The sequence below is a fragment of the Mesocricetus auratus genome, unplaced genomic scaffold (genome assembly GCF_017639785.1).
Source record: "Mesocricetus auratus isolate SY011 unplaced genomic scaffold, BCM_Maur_2.0 Super-Scaffold_100010, whole genome shotgun sequence".
NCBI lineage: Eukaryota > Metazoa > Chordata > Mammalia > Rodentia > Cricetidae > Mesocricetus > Mesocricetus auratus.
The window spans coordinates 41,164,579-41,180,799 of NW_024429194.1; the positions used below are offsets into that span (position 1 = coordinate 41,164,579).

The 16,221-nt window shown below is 41.0% G+C and overlaps 1 protein-coding gene across 1 annotated transcript in view; it reads left to right on the top strand.

Annotated features, from left to right (window-relative positions):
* The window catches only part of Acadl (acyl-CoA dehydrogenase long chain), a 36,096-nt gene that overhangs the window by 11,794 nt on the left and 8,081 nt on the right, over positions 1 to 16,221 (top strand). Inside the window, exons 5-8 of the mRNA XM_005070545.4 lie at positions 2,971 to 3,037; positions 6,223 to 6,387; positions 6,963 to 7,064; positions 7,977 to 8,090. Of these exons, the coding sequence (XP_005070602.1) occupies positions 2,971 to 3,037; positions 6,223 to 6,387; positions 6,963 to 7,064; positions 7,977 to 8,090 (448 nt within the window). The remainder of the gene's footprint in view (positions 1 to 2,970; positions 3,038 to 6,222; positions 6,388 to 6,962; positions 7,065 to 7,976; positions 8,091 to 16,221) is intronic.

Sequence of the window (16,221 nt, forward strand, 5' to 3'; positions counted from 1 at the left end):
GTGATAATAATTCATATAAGATAGAGAATTATTATGATCCCTATGTTAGGAGAAAAAATGAGAAATGTTCTTTTTAAAGAAATACATATAGCAAATTGATGATTACATTGTATTTGGGGTATTATGATACTAGGCCTGTGGTGTTGTGGAAATCTCTAAGTCTCAATGTTAGAATCAGGGAAACTGAGGTAATACTCATATGAGGGTCTTGTTCTTGTCATTACTGGGTTGTATTATGTTTAAACCATTTTCAGTGTTTCATGTATACCATGACAAGTTTAAAGGACAAGCCACTAACCTATGTCATTACCTTTTTTACTCGCTTATGTCCCTGCACGGAACAGCCAGGTTTTGTTGTTGTTTTATGTGTTTGTTTCTGTGTCTGTATGCTGTGTGTAGGGGGGTGCCCAAGGAAGCTGGAAATGGGCATAGGATTCCCTGGAGCTGGAGTTGCTGTTGTGAGCTGCCTGCTGTGGGTGCTGGGAACTGAACCCAGGTCTTCTGCAAGAGGCGCTCTTAATCTCTGACTCATCTCTATGGTGTCTGGGACAACTACTTTAACAACCTATGTACAGATTTTAGGAACTGATCCAAATGGTGAAAATTATAACATTGGAATTTAACATTATTTAGCCTTTAAATGAGTTTCTCTCACATTTCTGGGGGCTAGAAATTCACATTTGGTATCTTTGGTCCCAAATCAGTATATTAGCTGAATCCTATACCCCCTAGAGGTAATTAGGGGGAACTAATTCCTTGACAGTTCCTGGTGACTCTTAGCATTCTCTGGCTTATTACCTAGGATCACGTTGCCCCCTCCTTTTCTCACTCTGTCCCTCTTCTAAAGATAACTGTGATACTTAGAGCTCATCCAGATAGTCCATGATAATCTTTCTGCCTCAAAAATCCTTAAATTGGTCACATCTGCCAGATCCCTTTTCCAGATGATGTAATGTAGGTATCCCAGGTAAGGACCTGGCCTTTGTAATGGTGGGTAGTATTATTTAACCTAGTATAGAAAAGTTTTTTTGTTTGTTTTTTTTATTTTTCAAGACAGGGTTTCTCTGTGTAGCTTTGTAGACCAGGCTGGCCTTGAACTCACAGAGATCTGCCCACCACTGTCCCCCAAATGCTGGGAGTAAAGGAATGTTCCAGCACTGCCTGGCAGAAAGTAATATTTCAAAGACTGTGGTGCATAAAAACACAAGGGTCACATACAATGATGTAATGTGGATTAGCTATACACAGTGCTATAATTTTAGAGTATTAATGAAAATGAAGGTCTAATGCTCGGGCTGGTGAGATGGCTCAGTGGGTAAAGCTGTCTGCCCCCAAGTCTGATAACCTAAGTTTGACCTCCTAGGACCCACATGGTAGAAGAGAACTGATTTCTAAAAGTTGGCCTCTGACCTCTACACTCATGCTGTAGCAGTGTGCATGTTCACACATACACAAACACAGACTACACTAAATAAATCGTGTAATTAAAAAAAAACTTATGTAAATGAAAATTATCTTATAGGGCTGGGTGTGGTGTATACCTTTAAACCAGAGGCAGGTGAATCTCTGTGTGTTCCAGGCCAGTCTGGTTTACAAGCAAGTTCCAGGACAGCTAGAGCTACGTAGCAGAGAGGCCCTGTCTTAAAAACAAAATCAAAGACAAAAAAAAAAAATAAAACAAAAATTATCTCACAGAAAAATACTAGATATGAAGATCGAAATCATATATGTTTCTAATTTTATAACAAGTATATGTACTACATATGTATGCTTACAACCATTGAAAATATTAGAAGGGTATTTCTTTTTTTTCTTTTTTTTTTTCTTTTTTTTGGTTTTATGAGACAGGGTTTCTTTGTATTGCTTTGGAGGCTGTCGGTCCAGCCCGGCCTCGAACTCACAGAGATCCGCCTGCCTCTGCCTCCCGAGTGCTGGGATTAAAGGCGTGCGCCACCACCGCCCGGCTAGAAGGGTATATTTTAAGAATGTTCATTCAGGAGATAAATTATTTTTGAAAGTCAGGCCTCACATTACACACTTAAATCCTAATTCTTGTGAAGCTGAGGCAGGAGGATTCTTAGTTTGAGGACAGGCTGGGCTACATAGTAAGTTCTAGGACAGCTTTAGCTACGTATCAAATCTTGTCTCAAAAGACCAAAAGTAAACGGATAATTTTCTTCTATGAATAGTTTTTTATATCTATTGTTTAAAATTATGTGTATATATTTGTGGGCAGGTGTGTACATATGAATTTAGTTTCCCACAGAGGCAGAAGTTACTGGGCCCCCTGGAAGCTGGAGTCACAGGTGGTTTTGAGCCACCTGTTGTTGATGTAGGGAAGCAAATTTGCATCCTTTGGAAGAACAGGAAGCGTTCTTCACCACTGAGCCATCTCTCCAGCCCTTGTTCTTATTAAATAGGAATATCTAGAAAGATGCACTCCTTTTAGAATTGGTTTATTAGGAGAAAGGCAGTTGAAAAATGTTTAACTTTTTTACATTTATCTTCTGTATGTGACTATTTTTATCTACATGTATGTATGTGTACTACATGTATGACAGGTGCCCATGGAGGTCAGAAGAAGGCATTCAAACTGGACTGAGCCACCATATGGGTTCTGGGGAGCTAGACCTAGAACCTCTGGAAGAGCAGCAAGTGCTCTTAGCTACAGAGCCATGTCTCCAGCCCCTGGCTTTTTTTTTTTTTTTTTTTGATGAAAAGATAGTAATAGGAACCAGACAAAGGCAGGTAAGTACATGCTGATTCACACTTTAGGGAGACAGCAAGTCTTAAAATATCACCATCGTCATGTATTTATTTATGTAAGATCTTTACAATATATCAGATGTATTTTTAGTGCAACTCTGTGACCATTTCTTATATTAGGATTTTTAATGCATGAGACTTTGCATAATAGCTCTAGCATACTTTGATTGGTACCAATTGATGGACCTTTGTTTTCCATTGTAGTGACTTACAAGGAGTCAGAACAAATGCCAAAAAGTCTGGGAGTGATTGGATTCTCAACGGAAGCAAGGTGTGTGAAGAAGGGCTTCTCTCTGTAAGCAGGCCATGGGTACCAGTGCCCAGAACTGCACATAGATGATGATAGGAGCAATTTAAGGACTTAGACAGAAATTTGTTTTAGAGTTTTCAGGGTAGTAAGAAATTTACAGTTTTTATATGGCAGAATCTATAGCTAGCCTCTTCTATGTTCCACGTTGCTTGACCCTCCACAAATACTGCAAAGGTGCTTTTAGCTTCCTAACTCTTGAAATATACCACCACCACCACCCCCAAAAAAAAGAGAGAAGAAAAGAAGACAACGATGATGAAAATGAAGTTTTTGTTGCCATAAAGTAGGACAAACAATGGTGAACTTTATGCTGATGAAAGATTAGGTGAAGGTAGGTGTGGTTCCATGCACACCTTTAACCCCAGCACCAAAGGGGACACAGACAAGAACATCACTAGGGCTTGCTGCCTGCTAGCATAGGTAAAAAATGCAAGCCCCAGGTTTAAGGAGAGACCCTGCTTTAAAAGAACATGGTGGAGAACAATAGAGGAGGAACCTCATACATATGTATGCAAACAAATAAGTAAATAAATTTCATAAAGAAGATTAAGAGGGAGTTGGAGAGATGGTACAACAGTTAAACATACTGGCCCCTCTTCTGGAGGACCTAGGTTCCATTATCAGCACCCACACGGTGGCTTATAACTCGATGTAAGTCTACTTCCAGGGAATTTGATGCCCTATTCTGGCTTCTGTGGGTACAGTATGCATGTGCACAGACATACATGTAGGAAAAGAAAAACTCCAAACACTTACAAAATAAAACGGAAAAAAGAAAGATTGGGAGAAAGCTTTCAATCAAATATCAGAAAGTTTCCGGAGATCTTAAGAGATAAAGGTGCAGGTGACAGGATTTCAAGAACCTCTAGTTCACCTGAGAACCAGCTCACCTAGAGACTTGGAGAGCACCACAAACGGGGGTCAAGTGGCTCAAGAGCAGACATGTCCCCCAGAAGAGCTGTTCCAGTTGACTAAAGGTTCAGGAAAGATGTTCTTTTTCAATACAAGGCCTATTTGTGGGTGCATTTTCTTGTTTGATTACTCTTTTTTTTTTCTTTGGTATAAAAGTTTGAGTCCAGGGTTTCTCTAATGCTAAATATTATATCACTCTCATGGAGGTGGGGGTGGTGGGACATTGTTATTATTTGGATTGTTTGTTTGAGACAGGGTCTTGCTATAAAGCTCAGAATGGCTTTGAACTCATGGTCCTGTTGTGTTATCTGCCCAAGTGCTGGCATTCCAAGCATATACAACTATGTTGTGTTTATTCGTTTTTAATTTTTTTCAATTGGCTTTAAGTTAATGCTTTTATCTTTACAAAATCAAATAATATTGTGGCATTGTCAGGTCCCTAAAATTTGATTTTCTAATTTATGTTGTTAGTGTCTAGTAACAGTTTGTTCTGTGACATCAGTAATTCCTGTACAGGAAAATAACAGCTGTGGTATCAAATAAATTTGGAAAAGTGTGGAGAACTTCTCATTCTTTGATATGTGCACTGTGTCTAAAAGTTGAAGATAGTATATCTTGTGTCCTAGGAGATTTCCCTTTATAAACTGTCCTGAATCACCGACATCACTCAAATATACTTTAGGGGGCAGTGTCCTAGGGGTTGTGGATGTGGTTCAGTGGGAGAGAGTGTGCCTACTGTGTTCCAGGCCCATGCTGTAAAAACCAAAACGAAACATCTCACTTAAGCCTGGCATGGTGATAAGTTGATGGCGCATTAGGAGTACTTAACTCAGTGTGGAGGACTGAGAAGAATCTTAGATGATATGATGCATACCTTAGTCCAGCCTAGATGAGTAGGATTCACCTTGTCAGAGTGAGAACTGCCCTCTATAGGGGAGGAAATGCAGTCTCCAAAGACACACGGGTCTGGAAGGCTTTGGAATGTGTGAGACAACCGGTGCTTCAGGAGAGCTGAGCTGAGAATGGAGGCAAAATAGGGTGAGAGAAGGGGTAGGAGGTGTAAACCAGCATCTGCTTGTGAGGAGTTTCCTATGCCTGCTCTAAGCGTTTCGGATTTGCTGTGAAGCCTAGCTGTTCAAGGATGTTGGAGTGTGGACATGGTGTGATCAGATTGCCTTTTAGAACATCCCTCTGAGAACCTGGAGGATAAAGCTGTAGTGGGAGCTGTCATAGAACCTTTTGCAAGATCTGATGACGGTTGGGGAAAACAGTAATGGCAGTAGTAGAAAAGGAAGTTAGACAGAAACAGTAAAATGGATCCATCAGTGGGAATCATGTGGGGTTGAACGCGAAGCAGATGATAGTTTATCAAAGCATCCGTTGCAGGATAGGGTAAGTTAGTGTTCATTTTTAGGTGGGAGTATGGCATGGGAAGGATGTGCTGTGGTCATGAGTCATTTTGTGGAATCCAGGTAGGTGTGCAGGGCTAGATGGTATCAAGAAATGTGGCTTAGGTGGTCATGGAGGTACACGCCTATCTTCTCCTTATCCCAGGCTCTCTGGAGGCTGGAGCAGAAAGAGTTTAAATTTTGGGCCAGCCTGAGCTACATACCAAGTCAGGCCAGCTACGTAGTGAGATCCTGTCCCATAAAAATGAAGGAGATAACTTTGGGCTTTCAGGGGTGACTAAGCCCGGCAAGGTGTAGAAGGAGGTGTCGGTTATTAACTGCTTTGGATCATCAGCTCACATTTCCTGCTTAGCTTGTTGTCATCCCCTTCCCCACTCGCACACAACCTTACTACTTTCCTTATTTAGGCCATTTTGAAAGTAGTCTTTATTTGTTAAAAAAAAAAATTACCCAAAACGGTCTTTCCAAAAGCCTATTAATTTAAATTACCTTTTTAAAGCCAATTTTCTGTTCCTTTCAGTTTACCAAGTGAATGGGAAGTTTGGTTTGGTTTTGGAGACATAATAGTTTCCTGTTATTATCACATGAGTAGTGGAGAAATCTGTATACTTTAGTATAGCACAGACAATCCCTGCTATTTACTAAATTTCCATTGTGACCAGGCCATTCTCTATGTGCAGGGCGGGGGCGGGGGCGGGGGGCGGGGGTAGCTTAGCTTCTCCTGCCTCTGTTAGTCTGCTTGTACAGGTGCCTCCCCTCCCCAGTATTAGCTTGCACTCGGACTAGAATATTCCAGGGCATCACAGGGCGTGTGGGTTTTTGCAGGTGTTCATCACTAATGGCTGGTTAAGTGACCTTGTGATCGTAGTTGCCGTCACCAACCGTGAAGCTCGGTCACCTGCCCATGGTATTAGCCTGTTCTTGGTGGAGAATGGAATGAAAGGATTTATCAAGGGTCGGAAGCTACATAAAATGGGAATGAAAGCTCAGGTAAGTAATGGTATGAGTCACATTCTGGCAATTCATTGTGCTTACTTCAGTCAGAAAGCAGATAGGCAGAGTTACTCTTGGCATCTTCGAGTGCTGATTGCCAGTGTACGTTTCCAGAAGTGGGTGGAGGAGATTTATTTCAGTGATGCCACTGCCTCTGTCATACCCAGCAATGGGAAGCAATTGGGGCATTTTTAATATGTTTTAGAAATGGGAATGTTAGCTTTTGTAATTGTAATAAACCATATGTGAGTTTATAAAGAAGGTTATGCAGTAATAACAGTATTTTGGTATATATATTACCAGACAACATGTTTTGTTTAATGTGTGTTAGTATTTCTAACTTCCCAGGACCTAGAGAAATGGACAGTATCAACGCCTGAATGACAGTGTATTGCAGTGAGAAAGCCACACATTGTGGGATGAGATGGAATTAGATAGAACGCTCTGGGTTATGGATCACTACTTAACTTTTGATCTCCAAGTCCATTCCAGTTTCTTCTTTGCTTCTTTTCTGGAAGCTGTGAACTCTATTGGGTTATTAGGAAACCAACGCACTTATTCTCTGGTCTTAGGACACAGCAGAACTATTCTTTGAAGATGTACGATTGCCATCTAGTGCCCTACTTGGGGAAGAGAATAAAGGCTTCTACTACCTCATGCAGGAGCTCCCACAGGTATTAAATGCCTAATGTTGCTGTCTTCTTCTGGTGAGATTCTGAGCAGAAGTAGAATACAGAGCCCTATAGATCCACATATATCAAGCTTGCGCTACAACAGGCGTCTGAGTATGAAGTTGCAAGTAAAGAAGAACCAGTGTTACAGGTCAGATCAGGAAGTAACAGATCTCATCAGGATCCAACCTAAGCGTAACCAAAGTAAGGAAAATAGGTATTTTATTTCTGTCATTCTTCTTGGAATGATTCCAGCTTCTTCTTAAGTGAAGAACTTAGAGCTCTTTGTAAAGAAACATCACCAAGAACATTTGACAGGTTGTAAATAACTGTGGCCCAAAGGGGAGAAGGTATTAGACAGACAAATTTGTCAAATTTCAGTCTTCAAGTCTACAATTAGGCAATTCACAATTGCCTAATCATCGGTACTTACATGCTGGTATAAGTGTGTACACCTGGTGGTAGCTATGGCTCCGGCTAACCCTGAAATTGACAAAAGGCAGTAGCTCCAGTAGAAAAGTAGGGTACAGAAATCCCCAGCGTGCTGGGATTCGGTGACTAAGGCTATTTTTGCACTCACTGGTGGAATTCGAACCGTGTACACTTGAAGATGCTGTAGAACAATGCTCCACAGATGCGCTGTTCTGTAGTAGATAATGAGGGGAAGCAATCCACTCTGACAGTTGATTACATCCGTGTGATAAAGACAGCATGGATAAAAACCGAACACCGTAGCATTGTTCTTAGCTATGTTATAATAACTATAGACTTCTGTGGGGGCCCTTTCTTAGAGCTAAGAAGTAAGTTAAAATGTGATCTTTAGTAGTTTGTTGTAACAACTATTTATGGGACTCACTGAGATGGTATGAAAATTGCTTATGCAGTAATGCTAACTGCTTCATTCTGGGCTTCTAGGAAAGGCTGTTAATTGCAGATTTGGCAATTTCTGCCTGTGAGTTCATGTTTGAAGAAACCAGAAACTATGTTAAGCAAAGGAAAGCTTTTGGGAAAACAGTTGCACACATACAGGTAAGTTTGTCCTTACAGCTGCGTATTTGCTTATCAAGTCAGTCATCTCAGCTGGTCAGTATTTTTGATGCAAGGTGGTTTTAGAAACATGAAAGTGGATAGATGCCTAGATAAAAGAGTAGAAATGCTAAGAAAAGAAGAGGGCCCAGGGCAGAGTCCTGAGAATAACTGTTAAGATTTGATGGTAACTTTTTTTTTTTTTTTTTTTTTTTTGGTTTTTCGAGACAGGGTTTCTTTGTGGCTTTGGAGGCTGTCCTGGAACTAGCTCTTGTAGACCAGGCTGGCCTCGAACTCACAGAGATCCGCCTGCCTCTGCCTCCCAAGTGCTGGGATTAAAGGCGTGGGCCACCAACGCCCGGCCAAGATTTGATGGTAACTTAAATGCCATCCTAGAACCTTCATCCAGTAGCTGATGGAAGCAGAAACAGAGATTCACAGCTAAGCACTGAGCCAAACTCCTGGAATCCAGTTGTAGAGAGGGAGGAGTGATGAGCAAAGGGGTCAAGACCATGTTAGGGAAACCCACAGAAAGTGCTGACCTGAGCAAGTGGGAGCTCACAAACTTCAGACTGACAGCTAGCAAACCAGCATAAGACTGAATCAGGGCCCATGCATGTGAGTGTCAGCTAGGAGGCCTGGGCAGTCTATGGGGCCTCTGGCAGTTGAGCCGGTATTTATCCCTAGTGCTTCAACTGGCTTTTTGGAGTCCATTCCCTATGGAGGGATACTCTCTCAGCCTAGGGACAGTGCGTAGGGCCTCGGTCCTGGCCTAAATGAAGTGACAGACTGTGATGATCCCCCATGAGAGGCCTCACCCTCCCTGAGGAATGGATGGTGAGATGGTGAGGGGAATGGGAGGATGGGAGGGAGAGGGAACTGGGATCGGTATGTAAAATAAGATTGTTTTTAAACAAAAAAATTAATAAAAACGATTTAATGGTAACATAGTAAAGGAAGACTCTGCAAGAAGCAGAGTAGGAAAGGATTGGAGAAAAGGGAGAGGCTTGTCACAGAGGCCAACAGGGAAGACTTCAGGATGAGGGACTCCCTTCTCTCCTATGTAAACCATACAGTCGCCATGTTGATGGGACTTCACGGGCAGACTTAGGCTTGGCGTTAAATTTGGCGGGGCAGCTTTGTGAAGGGAAAGGTAGAAACAGCAGCATCTTCACAGGGTGACACAAACAGCCTTGTAGCATTATGGTCAAGTGTAGCTCATGTCCTCACATAGCTCTCTACAGCAAAGGCAATTTGTGTTCTGGAAGAAATACTTTCATGTTTGAAAAATTTAAAAATTCATTTGATATGCAAAACTGTAAAATCTTACTATTAAAAATTCTTGAAGTGTATAAGACATGTTTATTCACAGGTAGAGATATTTTTTCTGTTTATGAATAATATTAGTACCTACCTTGTGTGATTACTGTAAGGATTTGATGGGGCAGTGCATATAAAGTACTTGGAATATTGCTTACACACACACGGATACAAAATAATAAAAAATAAATAAACAAACAGACAATAAAATAAATCTCTAAAATATGCTCCCCAGATTTCCCGAGAGATTCACAGAGCAGGTGACCATAAAGGAAGGAGCAATTGCTGTGTGCAATGAGAAATCCCCGTGCATCTGTTTAAGGGGTTGCAGAGTCCTTGGGAAGCTGGGGACCTATCATATGCTGCTTTGTGCCACCTGACCCGGTCTTCACCACCCAAGATAGCATGACACCCATTCCCTTCATAAGAGGTCATATAGGCAGACAAGAAACACCACCTCTATCGGGTCAGATAGCCCAAGGTCATGGGCAGAGTGAATACCCACTGCAGACCTGTACTCTTGCTCCACGTACTTGCTACCAAACCTGATGACCTGACTTTTGAATCTCAGAACCCACGTGGCAGGACAGATCTGATTCTTGAAAACCTCAACTCGGGCACTGTGTTATGTTTGTACCCACACGCATATACACATATATATACATATACAAGAAATAGGTGCATGTGATTTAAAATGTAGTCATGAACCATATAACAATGTGGTCATCAGTGAGGGACTGCATATACAACCTGGTGATGGAACAGTCATAACATGGTAGCTCAGTATGTGATGGCAGAGATGCTGCTATAAGCAGTCTGTGGATCATGCAGATAGGTAGTGCATTCAATTAGGCAGTATATAACACTTGATAATAAATTTACTGCTTATGTATTATGTTATACTCATTGTCATTGTCTCAGGCCAGGCTGCTTTTTTCATTAAGGGAAGTTTACAATAAAATAATATGTTATGCCAGCAGAATCCCCAGACTCCTTATGTTCACAGTGTCTCTTGCTTATCAAGATGCTTTGCCGAACATTTGACCTGTACCATTTAGGTTTATGTTGAAACACTGGCTTACACAATGGTGAAGCTATTTAATGGTCTATTACTTGGTTCACCTTGTTAGGCAATACATGACTGCACTTTATGTTCCTAGCAAAAAGATAAGGAGTTATATGCCTGTTTTTGAAAGCATGTGCCATTTGTTACTTTCCTACAAAATAATAGTTCACTACACTTTCAGTAAGTGGCAGTAGTAATCTCTACTCATTGGTTCTCAATCTGTGGGTCACAGTTCGTGGGATCAGGATTGAATATCCTTTTCACAGAGATCAAATATCAGATATACTACATATCAGATATTTATATTATGATTCATAAGAGTGGCAAAATTACAGCTATGAAGTAGCAATGAAATAATTTGATGGTAGGGGGTCACTGTAACATGAGGAATTATATTCGAGAGTTGCAGCATTAGGAAGGGGGAAAACCGCTGGTCTAGATACTACATGTGTGTGGGGGGATGGGTGGGGGGTGTATGATGTGTGTGGTGAGTGTGTACATGAATGTGTGCAGGTGGGTACACCTGTGTATACACCTAGGGAGGCCAGAGGTTGACTGAGTATTTTCCTCTGTTGCCTCCCAGCTCACTGCTTTGAGACGAGGTCTCTGACTGAATCTGACACGATTTTGGCTAGAGTGGCTGGCAGTGAGCCCTGGCAGTCCCCCTGTCATGCATTCCACTGTGTGGGGGTCCAGGGACACACCACCACACCTGACAATGTGGGGGTCCAGGGACACACCACCACACCTGACTTTTATATGGGGGTCCAGGGACACACCACCACACCTGACTTTTATATGGGGGTCCAGGGACACACCACCACACCTGACTTTTATGTGGGGTTCCAGGGACACACCACCACACCTGACTTTTATATGGGGGTCCAGGGACACACCACCACACCTGACTGTGTGAGGGTCCAGGGGCACACCACCACACCTGACTTTTATGTGGGTGTTGGGAATCCAAACTCAGGGCCTCATGCTTGTGTAGGAAGCTCATTATTCACCACGTACCTCAGCAGCTCCCTATAGGCTCATTTTTTAATGTAAAGTAGTAGATTTTCCTAATAAGTAGATGTTGAGTTTTCCTTCACTTTTCTTCCGTAAATATCTTTGAATAATATTTTCATAGGTCAAGTCAGACATGCCTGCAGAGAAGACAGGTGATTGATACATCTCTATGTCTTTTTCTCTGGAGCTGGCTGCACTCTGATTCTATCTATTCAGTGAAGTCAATAACCTGTACATACCACAGTTATACTTGGCTAAATGCTACTTTGACATGACTATGTTTCCTTTCTTTTTATAATTCTTGCATCTTGAACATTTTGGCTTTTTTTTGCCACATTTTGGCTTTTTTTTTTTTTTTGCCCACTTGGGTACATGTCACAAATTTCATTTTATTTTTCGACTGGAGTATTACTATATTAATAAAGCAGGAGTTACAGGGACACTCCATGGGTGACACCACAACTCATGGTTTACCCTGAAATAGCTGATAAAGCAGTATAATTCATATATTAATAGTAACAATATGTATCATTTATTAACAGCTTCCTTGTTTAATGCAGTTTTATCCTTTTCTTCATGACTGTATATAATAGTTAGTACTATTGTCTTTATTCCAAATAGACTAGTTAAGGCAGAGAGGTTAAGTAAACTAACTGAAATTACGCAGAAGTTCTATGTCTAGAACTTACGTTCTTTAAAAAATATTATTTTATGTGTATGGGTACTTGTCTGCATGTATGTCTGTGCACCATGTGTTTCCCTGTGCCTGGTGCCCATGGAGGTCAAATGAGGACAACAGATCCCCTAGAACTGGAGTTAACAGATGGTTGTGAGCCACCATGCAGGTGCTGGGAATTGAACTTGAGTCTTCTCAAAGAGCAATCCTAGCACTTAACTGCAGAGCTATGAGTCTACATTCTGTTCTGTTGTGTTGTCTTTGAGACAGGGTCTCTCTATGTAGCCCTGGCTGAGCTGGAATTTGCTTTGTAGACTATTGGCTGTACTTGAACCCTGAGAGGTCACCTGCACCTGCTTCCCAAGTGCTGGAATTAAAGACATGTACCACTGTCCTGGCTGGAACCTACATTTTAATCATACCAGTGTTTAAAGTGGGAGGTCCTCTTTTCTTTCTGTTTCCTTCACCTGGGAGCAGTGAAGATGGAATGATGTTCTTATCTAACTAGAGTGCTTAGTCATTTTCTGTGTGCTACATACTATTGATTTTAAAGACAAACTACTTGGGAGAAAAATAGGAAAAGGAAAAAAGTGTCTTTTTTGTCAATGTCTTCAAAAAGAAACTTATCTAGTTCCTAAGACCTTAAATATGACATTAATTAACAGAAAGATAAGTGAGTGTAATTGTTTTAATAATTAAATCATAATATATGTGTTCAAAGAAGCCTTCCCGCCAGCCTGGTTCCAGAGCCGCATCAGTCCCAAATGAACACACAGGGGGCTATATTAATTATGAAGCTGTTGGCCTTGCTTGTTGCTTACTGGCTAGCTCTAACCTAAGTATTTATCCCATAATTGTTAATCTAAGTATTTCTCTTACCGGAGAGAAGTTTCTGGGCTTCTTATCCCTATTTCGGTTACATCTTGACTCCCTGTGTTTCTCCTACCCAGAGTTCTCTTTGACTCCTAGTCCCACCTATCTTGCTTCCCTATTGGCCAACAGTGCTTTATTGACATATACACAGGATTTCCCCCCATCATCTTCTCTTTTCTGTCTAAACAAAAAGAAAGGTTTTAACTTTAATATAGTCCAATTATATATAACAGAACAGTTATCAAGTAAGAACACAGTTACAATATTTTAGCAAGATTTAAAGAAAATATCATCCATCCCATCCTTGTGAGTTCAAAGTTCTATATGTAGCTTATCTTTTATCATAACTAAGGAAAACTATAATTATAACTATCTGTCTTCAACTCCATCAAAGACCACAGAAGGATAATATATAAACACCAGGATTGACAGAGACATCTTGCTGCCTGGACAGTTACCTGAAGTTTCTCTGTAATGTTGGGGCATCCATCTTCAGCCCGTAGGCCACAGTGTGTCTGGAACACTTCTCAGCAAAGCAGGAAATTTCAAACTGTCCATCTGCATCAGCAGTCTGTCAGTCATTTTTCTGTGTCCTGCAGAAAGTCTCGTAGACTCTTCCATGAAGCAGGAACCCTGAAGGACTGTTTGAGTTCAGCAGTCCCTTTCCTGTGGGTCCTACATGCCCAGTTTATACAGCAACAGTCAAGCAGTCTAGGCTAATCTTGCCATGTTGAAAGCAAACTCCATAACAAGTTTCTTCGATGCCCATCTTCCTCTCAGACGTAATTGATGTGCCAGGAGCAGACATTTCTCATTGTCAAGAAAAACCCTAAACCATTTTAAATGCCATTTTCTGAAGGTCTTTGAAAGGTTTGGAGACTGTCTATCTCAAATGTAGTTCTGTATATCTAGAAAACCTAACTTACCTAACTATAAGTTCTGACTATTATAAGTAACTGTCTATAGTCTGTATTTAATTATGCATTATGTTTTAAAAGATCAGTATAAGCACAATACTTAATCAAGAGGAGAAATATACATATCACATAATTGACCTTGAATTTGTATCAATAAATGAAAAAACCATACCAATACAAAGTACTCATTTCCATACCATAATCCCCTTTTTCCTTTAAAAAGAGATTGGTTGTGATCATTAACCAATTATAAACAACCCATTTAAATGAAAACAAAGATTTGTAAACAAGATGGGAATTAGGATGTCACTCATTCCAAACTGCTTCATGCTGGAAGGGGGTGCTGTTCATACCATGGGGATCATGACAAAACTCAGAAACCTGTATAAGTCCTTATTTTTGGGATCTGTAAGGCTCTATCATCTTAGCTGGTTTAGATGTTGAATTACTTGGGCCACTGCTTCCGGGGGTCTTGGTTCATCAAACCACAGAAGCTGGAGAGAAGTTTCCAGGCTTCTCATCCCTATTTCGATTACATCTTGACTCTCTGTATTTCTCCTACCCAGAGTTCTCTTCGACTCCTAGTCCCACCTATCTTGCTTCCCTATTGGCCAACAGTGCTTTATTGACATATACACAGGACTTCCCCCATCATATGTGCTAATAACTAACAATTTTGCTTTAATGACTGTTCAGGCTAGCTAACCATTCTAAAGTGTCTTCAAATCCTAAAGTTCCAAGATAACTGTCATTTATTGCTCAAGTTTTAAACAATTACATTTTTAGTTTATTTACTCTTTCCCCGTCTCTGCACCCCCCTGTGTGTGTGTGGGGGGGGGGGTTATGCACACCTGTGACAAGTGTGTGGAGGTCAGAAAACAACTCGTGTGGCTAGTTTTCCCTTCACCATGTGGGTCTTAGGGATAATTTCAGGTCTCAGGCATGCTGGAAAGTGCCTTTACCTGCTGAGCTGTCACCTGGCCCTCATTCAGAAAGTCCAGAGAGATTTTAGTCAGTTCACTTAGTTGCTTACAGAGATTTTTTTGTGTGTATGAGAGAGAGAGAGAGAGAGAGAGAGAGAGAGAGAATGAAACAATGAGATAGAGACAGGATCTCAGAGTACAGCTGACCTTGAACTCCTGACCTCTGCCTCTCCCATGCTGGAATTTCAGATTCATGCCACTGTGCATGGGTAAGATTCTCTCTAAATTCAAGCAGCACATTTTACTGTTAGCAAATATCAGTAACCATTAAAGACACTTCTGTGAGCATGTCAATCATTCATGAAAAGCGCCCTACCCATAATGGGTGATGCAGTCATTCGCAGTCATTCATCAGAGAGTGGTTTCAAAACGCATGATGCTGTCTCTGGTGAAGCACAAAGGCCAGTTCTGTTCACCAGATCCCAGTTCGGTGCCAAGAATATGTAAATATTTAATCTCTTTATCTTCAGACAGTAAATTATGTACTCTTGGCAGTGTTCCTTAGTTTTAGACCTTTGGACCTAGTAGATGTACTGCAGTAAGAATTTTAAGTGGGTCTGATTTTTAACTTCAGCTTCTAGAAACTTACAGGATTTGTATAGAATAGCTTTCAGAAGAGAGAAAATGTAGGAGTGAACCCCACAAAGCTATCTGCCTATCAGGGCGGGGACAAGGTAGAGAGAGATAAAAGGAAGTGAAAGGAAAAGGGGCTTCCCTTTTCTCCTGGAAGCCAGCCATGCTTCTAACTCCTGGTCTGTGCGACTCTCTCTCTCTCTCTCTGGTAAATAAATATATTGTTTTCCCTATATAGCATTGAATATCCTTATAGAGAAGTCTTGACCTTTTCATATTTTAAATTAAAACCTCATATGTAACATCTCTACAGTTCTTAGGAATTACTGAATCCCTCTGGCCATCCCATCTTTTTTCTCTCAAATTTAATGTTACATAGTATCATGGATTTAAGCCAGTGGGAAACTTAGAATTCAGGGTTGAGGATTTTCTATGTCTACTGAAAATGACTTGACCACTCTTTCAGATTTTTCTCTCTGTAAACGTGTCTGTGTAAGGGGGGAGGGGGACTTTATGCTGAGTAGAGATAGAGATTTAGCCAAAGGACCTATAGAGTTAGAAAAGGAGATAGAAAACGTGTGGCCTGCTAGCTTGCTTCACATTGGAGGCCTGGACTCACAAATGTCTGTTGGGTGCTGACAGCCCTGCTACAGCTTGGTTTTGGAATCATGAGATGGCAATTATGCTTTTTAGAAGAGAATGGGGCAAAACC